General features: G+C 59.1%; 2 protein-coding genes across 2 annotated transcripts in view; both read right to left on the bottom strand.

Annotated features, from left to right (window-relative positions):
- Positions 1-2,153: 2,153 nt before the first annotated feature.
- F751_5992 (H(+)/hexose cotransporter 2) lies at positions 2,154-4,386 on the bottom strand (the record flags this gene model as incomplete). The annotated part of the gene is made up of 6 exons (XM_011400044.1): positions 2,154-2,383; positions 2,523-3,008; positions 3,141-3,805; positions 3,911-4,017; positions 4,139-4,149; positions 4,284-4,386. 6 exons carry the CDS (start codon positions 4,384-4,386, stop codon positions 2,154-2,156), a joined length of 1,602 nt encoding a protein of 533 aa, XP_011398346.1.
- Positions 4,387-5,460: 1,074 nt separating this feature from the next.
- F751_5991 (Serine/threonine-protein kinase CTR1) overlaps positions 5,461-6,378 on the bottom strand; it is a gene marked incomplete at both ends in the record, with an annotated part of 4,461 nt that continues 3,543 nt past the window's right edge. The window contains 2 exons of the mRNA XM_011400043.1: positions 5,461-5,712; positions 5,967-6,171. Of these exons, the coding sequence (XP_011398345.1) occupies positions 5,461-5,712; positions 5,967-6,171 (457 nt within the window). The remainder of the gene's footprint in view (positions 5,713-5,966; positions 6,172-6,378) is intronic.

The raw sequence follows: 6,378 nt of genomic DNA, 5'->3' as shown, positions 1-6,378 counted from the left end.
TGAAGGTCTGCAGGACCTGGTTGTCGTACTTAGTGGGGATAAGGTGATTGCGGTGATCAGGAAACATTTCCATACTATAAGCAGGAGCAAGTGCCCGAGTTAACCGAGGTATACAGATGTTTGCATGCTTACTTGCAATAGGGACTGTGAGTAGTTACACCCTCGACTGTGCGTGTATAGACGTCCGGGAAGAACTTCTCTTGGAAGGCGGCCATGGCGGTGACTCCTCCGGTGACACCCTGCACGGCACGTGAGTCCGAGAAGGCATATTAACGACAGCAGAAGGTCAAGGGCAGGAGGGCTTCCGAAGGAGTTGAGGACGCTTCCAAACACAAAGAACGAACTCAATGTCGTATCCTGCAAAAAGGGTCGATACGGTGCGAGTGAGTCATAGTTGCAAGGTTCCGGCCGGACGACGCAAAAGACGAACGCCTTTGTTGCGCTTGCCAAGACGCGCACGCATCGGGTTCCTGAGCCTAAATATCACATTTCACCCTCACCAAACAGTAAACCACCGCAGGCAGCCATGAAGGCCACCGAGGACATAGCTGTTTAGGCGGCCATTGTATTGGTCGACATGTGCGCCAGCAATGCTGGCCATGGCACCTCCTGCCATTGCCGATGTAGGAATTTGGCTTGTTGCTGCTGGGATGCGGCGTCACAAAGATCGAGAGCTTGCCATTGTCAATGTCGAGTATTTGCATATAGATGCTGTCCTACCACCGAGGTTGTAGTACTGCCATTCAACCCCGGGTGGTTCGCAAAGTGTCGAAGGAAAGTAAGAGAATTTTATGTGACAATGCCCCAACCCCTTTAGTGATTGATAGAAGGAACATTGTGCTGGCTGTGTAACGCCTTCATTGGGTCCTTGTACGACTTTGGTTTCGTTTCGGTGCAGGCTTTCATCAAGTAGATGAGACATGCTTGCCAGCAGCAACCCTCCTGCAGATACCTTGCATGAGAAGCACAGAGTATCTCACGACTTCATGAAGGAGACATACGATGCTAAATGGGAGCACCATTGCCTTTGACATGGCACCGCACGTCCCCTCGCTATGGGAGGCCCTGATACCTCCAGTTCGGAAGCAACAAACTCTCATCAGAAGTACCCGCAGCAGCGGATTCGAAAGGCTGGAAGCGGCAGCCACTTGCCGGTGGGTGGGATGTGAAGGATCGCATTTCTAGAATGCATCGGCCTCCATAGGATCAAGCAAATTGTTGAGGATGTTGCGATCAAGCCTCTTTACCCATACATGCAACCATGAGCTGCGAGGGTAAGCAATGGTGTACTGTGGGCCCAAATTTAAATACCCCTCTGTTGAATCCATCGTTGAATCTCCCCACGTACTCGAGATATTAAGGAGAACACACATGCAATCTTTATTTTAGACAAGTGGCCAGTCCCCAACCCTCCAATAGGGTTGAAGTCTCGAGCTGCTCTGTGGCCTGCCGTCTCCAGCACCAAAGCCAAGAGCACCCAATGCCACAAGTGTCGTGCTCCATCTCAATGCACCTCCAGAGGTATACCAGCAATCAGCATTTAGTGAGAGTTAGGGAGTTTTACGCGTAGCTACCATGCTGATAGGGCGTCGTCACGGGTTCGAAGGCCCAGGAAGCCTTCCAGGTGGATGCAGTTCTGCAAAGGATGAGCTGTAGCGCAGATAGGCATGTTTGGTGAGATCTGGCTCATTACCCAAGTGTAAAAGTATGTAGCTGTCATCGCATTACACAACTTCCAAAAGAGAGCACAAGCATCTTTGCAGAGAGAGGGTTCAGCATTGATACATTGGCAGGGGTCTAAGTCGCTCAGAGAATTGGGGATGCAAGCCTGAGCTCGAGAGGTTTCACTGACCCAAAATGTCAGCTTAGTAGTGGGTAGGGGGCAAACATAAGATGCCACATGGATGCAAGCAACTGGGTTTGGGAAGGAGCCCCAGCGGTAAAATTTCGTTCATAACCAGGCGAAGTTGCCATGAAAAAGGTGCCAAAGGGTTCAGCCAAGGCGTGCAAGCCGGGAAACATCTGGGGAGAGGGAAGCTCTGGTTGGGTTTAGAATATTTTGGTGGGAGGCCATAGGGAAGTGCTGATCGGTCCAAGGGACTGATACCTGGGGAGAGCAGAGCGATTGAGTTGGGTTTTCATGGTGGTTGCATTCAGAGGGCGGCCTTCTTGAGGTCGCCGTTGGCGGCGGCGCGCTGGTCGGCGGCGGCCTGGCGGGAGATGGTGCGCGTGGCATCGCGCTCAATGATCTCCAGGGACACGGGGCCCATGACGCGGGACCAGAGGGCATGGCGGGCAAACATGATGGGCACGCGCTCCACGGGGACACCCTTGGTCTCGGGGATGAGGAAGTAGGCGAAGAGGGTCATCACCACCACCCATCCTGCGAGGTTTGGAGAGGTGGGGCAGGACTTGCATCAGGTGCTGCAGAAAGCAGTAAGCCACAGCCCTCCCATCTGCGACCACACGACAGCAGACAGCGTGGACCCTGCACCAATCAGCACACGAGCCTGCCCGCTTACCGGCAAAGAAGAGGAAGACGCCCCACTTCATGGCGCAGAGCATGGACAGGAAAGACTGGCCGATGACGAAGGAGAAGAGGAAGTTGGCGGCCACCGCGATGGACATGCCCGCGGGACGGGTCTCCAGGGTGTGGATCTCGGAGGGCACCAGCCAGCCCATAGGGCCCCAGGACCAGGCAGAGGAGGCGATGTAGACGCAGATGACAACAAGCACGCCCACGGTGGTGCCAGTGGGAAGCTTGCCATCGTCGTACTTGCCGAACTGGGTGGCCAGGACAACGCCCACGATGGTCTGGGTGATGAACATCTGCACGCCAGCCTCCAGCAGGAAGAAGCGGCGCCCAAACTTGTCGACCAGGAGGACGGCGACCATGGTGGAAGCGGAGTTGATGCAGTTGATGATGATGGTGTTCAGCAGAGACGTCTTGCGGCTGGACCCCAGGGAGTTGAACAGCACGGGAACGTAGAACATGATGGCGTTGATGCCTGGGTTAGATGGGAAGGGGCTCGTGGGAAGGCTGTCAGGGGCTTGTGCTACAAGCCACCAGCAGAGCTGACTCATCCCACCCTCCACCACTGCATGCCATCATTGTGAATCCACCACGCCCCCAAGCCCACCAGTGAACTGCTGGAAGAACTGGATGATGATGTCGATGATGAGCTGGGGGGAGTTGGCGCGGTGGAACATGAAGGAGTAGGACTGGCGCAGGCTGACGCGGCTAGCCTCCTCGGTGGCCTCGATCATGTCTTCGAGCTCGGCCTCCACGTCCTCCACGCCACGCAGACGCTGCAGGACGGCGCGGCCCTTCTCCACCTGTCCGCGCTCGACCAGGGAGTTGGGGGACTCGGGCAGCACGATGGAGCCGACGCCCAGGACGAGGGCAAAGGCGGCCGCCAGCGCCAGAGACACGCGCCAGCCAGAGGCAAAGTTCTGGGTACCGTAGTTGACCAGGCCGGCGATCAGGATGCCAAAGGTGACGGCAAACTGGAACAGGATGTTCAGGCCACCACGGTACTTGGCGGGGGCAACCTCGGACAGGTACATGGGCACGGCGGTGTTGGCAAAGCCCACGCCAAAGCCGAGGATGCAGCGGCCGGCGAAGAGCATGCCCAGGTTGACGGCGCCCGCCTGCAGGCCGGCGCCCACGATGAAGAGGCAGGCGGAGAAGAACATGGTGGGCTTGCGGCCGTACTTGCGGCACACGGTGGCGGCCACCAGGGAGGAGAACATGCCCGCCAGGAACATGGTGGAGGTGAAGGTCTGCAGGACCTGGTTGTCGTACCTATGGGTGGGTGAGTATAACACATGGTTCAGCAAGAGGCTCACACGAGTACACTGCGTGCCACATGTCTGTGCAGTCCAAGCCAACACACTTGGCAAGACTCACTTGCAGTAGGGGCTGGTATCGGTGATGCCCTCGACGGTGCGAGCATACACCTCGGGGAAGAACTTCTCCTGGAAGGAAGCCATCGCCGTAACGCCTCCGGTGACACCCTGTGACCAAGGGGTGGGATAGTGAGGAAATGAGAAAGTGCGCGTCGATTCAATCATGAGGCCCACGCTGACATGTGCGATGCCCTAACAAAATGTAAATTATAAGAATTGAAGGACTCACGATATCGTATCCTGCGGTGGGAAGGGCAAAGGAGTAGAGTTTAGGATGTGCATGCCTAGGAGGCGTCCGCGCGGAGTCCGCAGTCCGATGGCGACCCAAACGCCCGACGGTGCAATGTAATTAAAGAAACATTATATGTGCTTACCGAAGAGGAGACCACCACAGGCGGCCATAATGGCCACCGAGATAACATAGCCGGTCAGGCGGCCGTTGTACTGGTCGACATTTGCGCCAGCAACGCTGGCCATGCCACCTCCTGCCATTGTGTCAAGTTGAATTGACTTATACTTTGTTGAAAGTTAAACAGATTGTGAGAAGTATTGCGCCTCTGGAGCTGGGTCGCCGCTTTTATTCCCCCGAGACGAGTGTCGATGGATACAGTCGTGGGGGTTAATCCCCGTCAGGAGCGCCGGGGCAGGCGCAGATTTGACTCTGAATTCACCCCCGCGGCACGCCTCGCCGTTTCCTTCTCCCTGCTTCGACCCATGCGCAACTCCTTTGCAACGGCGCCACCTCGATGCATCATGTGCTGCTCGGATCGCCATGGGGGAACGTGATCGAGCAGTTTTGATCAACTCCTCTCTTCTCCCTGCCCGCCGTGCCCAATGCCTGAGTCGGTGGCACCTTCTTGAGTCGTAGGGTTTTGCACCATCTAGAATGGAAGTCGAGCGATCTTTTCAAGGCCGTGGGAGATGGTTCATACGTGACAAGGCATTTCATGTCCTGGAGTGTTCTGCAAACCTTCTCCGAAATGCGCGTGAGACAATCGCGGTGGGAAATGCTCTCATCGCAATAAGCCCATGCACGTTTCGGGGTGTTCCGGAAACGTGATACCACTTGATTCAAGAGCACAACCTCCCCCATACAACACCTACAAGTTCCCAGATCAGAATGGTCTTGCTTGTGCAAACCTTGCATGAGGCTGTTGAGATGCATGGACGGGACAGGCATTGTTTCGCGGTGCTTTCGCTGATTCAGCGACGAAAGGGGCTCAATTAAAAAGCGGGATGCAACGCGCATGTTACATACGACCTGGGGAGTGCACATGGAAATAGAGCGATTCTGGAGCAGACAGCGCACTCTCGCCGCTGCGGCGCAAAATTGAGTGATCCGATCTCAGTCTAGGGTTTGGCAGTCGAGGGAAGTGGGCTCAGCAGACGGTGGCGCTCCCATGGGGCAGGAGGTGTGCGCAGTACCTCCCGCCAGGGCCACGAGCCTGACCAGGGACCGAGTGAATGCTGCGGTGCCTGGCCGCGCTCTGCCGCCAGGGAGAGGGGAGGGGACAGGGGGTGGCGGAGGGGACGGGCACCAGCCCCCCCCCTTCACGCAGCCACTGCTAGGACGTTGGGGTCCTCGGCCGCCTCTACCTGGTCCGGCATGCTCGCAAGGCAGGGCGTCCAGTCCAGCTGGAAGTCTGGGTCTGTCTGGTGTGCAGCCAGGGGAGGGACCGCCTCGGGCAGCGGCTCAACGCCCCCCGCCGACATCCCACGCAGCAGGGCCTCGCTCCGGGCCAGCACCTGTCGCGCGCTGGGCCTGGCCCGCGGGCTGGGCGCCAGGCACTCGCGCATCAGGGCCTGTGAGATGGGGGAGGGCCGGGCGGGTTGGGGCGGGGACGCGCGTGCCCTGGCCTTTGCGGCGTCGGGGCCCCGCCCCGAGGGGTGCTCCTCGCGGAGGCGCGGCGCCGCGCCGTGCACGGCCCGGCCCGCGAAGCCCGAGCCTGCGGCGCCTGCGCCCCAGCCGCCCCCCGCAACCGCTCGCACCCCGCCGCACTCAGCGGCTGCATCACCCCTTCGCCCCCCCGGACACCCCAACTCCCTGCTCCCCCCACCTGGACGTCGGCCCCAAGCGCGTCGCCCTGGGCCCATGGGGAGGGCTCCAGGCCCCTGCCCTGGGTGGCGACCTGGTACAACACCTGGCTGGCGCGCATGCCCTTCCAGGCACGCGCGCCCTCGTACATCTCGTACAGCAGCACGCCCAGCGCGTACACGTCGGCGGACAGGGTCAGGTGACCGGACATGAGGACCTCCGGGGGCCTGGACGGAGGGGAGGACGGGTGGGAGGAGTGGGATGACGGGGAGGAATCTCCGGCGCGACACCGGCAGCGGCGCGGAGGGCCGCACCGGCGGGGCGTTGGTCCAGGACCGGGGCCCCCTTTTGCAAGCATGCAGCCGCGCACAGGGCTCCGAGGTCTCCTGCACCTCTCCGCGCACGCGCATCTGGGCAGCGACCGTCACCGGTGC

The sequence above is a fragment of the Auxenochlorella protothecoides genome (assembly GCF_000733215.1).
Source record: "Auxenochlorella protothecoides strain 0710 unplaced genomic scaffold scaffold78, whole genome shotgun sequence".
Taxonomy (NCBI): Eukaryota; Viridiplantae; Chlorophyta; class Trebouxiophyceae; order Chlorellales; family Chlorellaceae; genus Auxenochlorella; species Auxenochlorella protothecoides.
The sequence above is the reverse complement of the archived record's forward strand: the minus strand, read 5'-3'. Positions and strand labels throughout refer to the sequence as shown.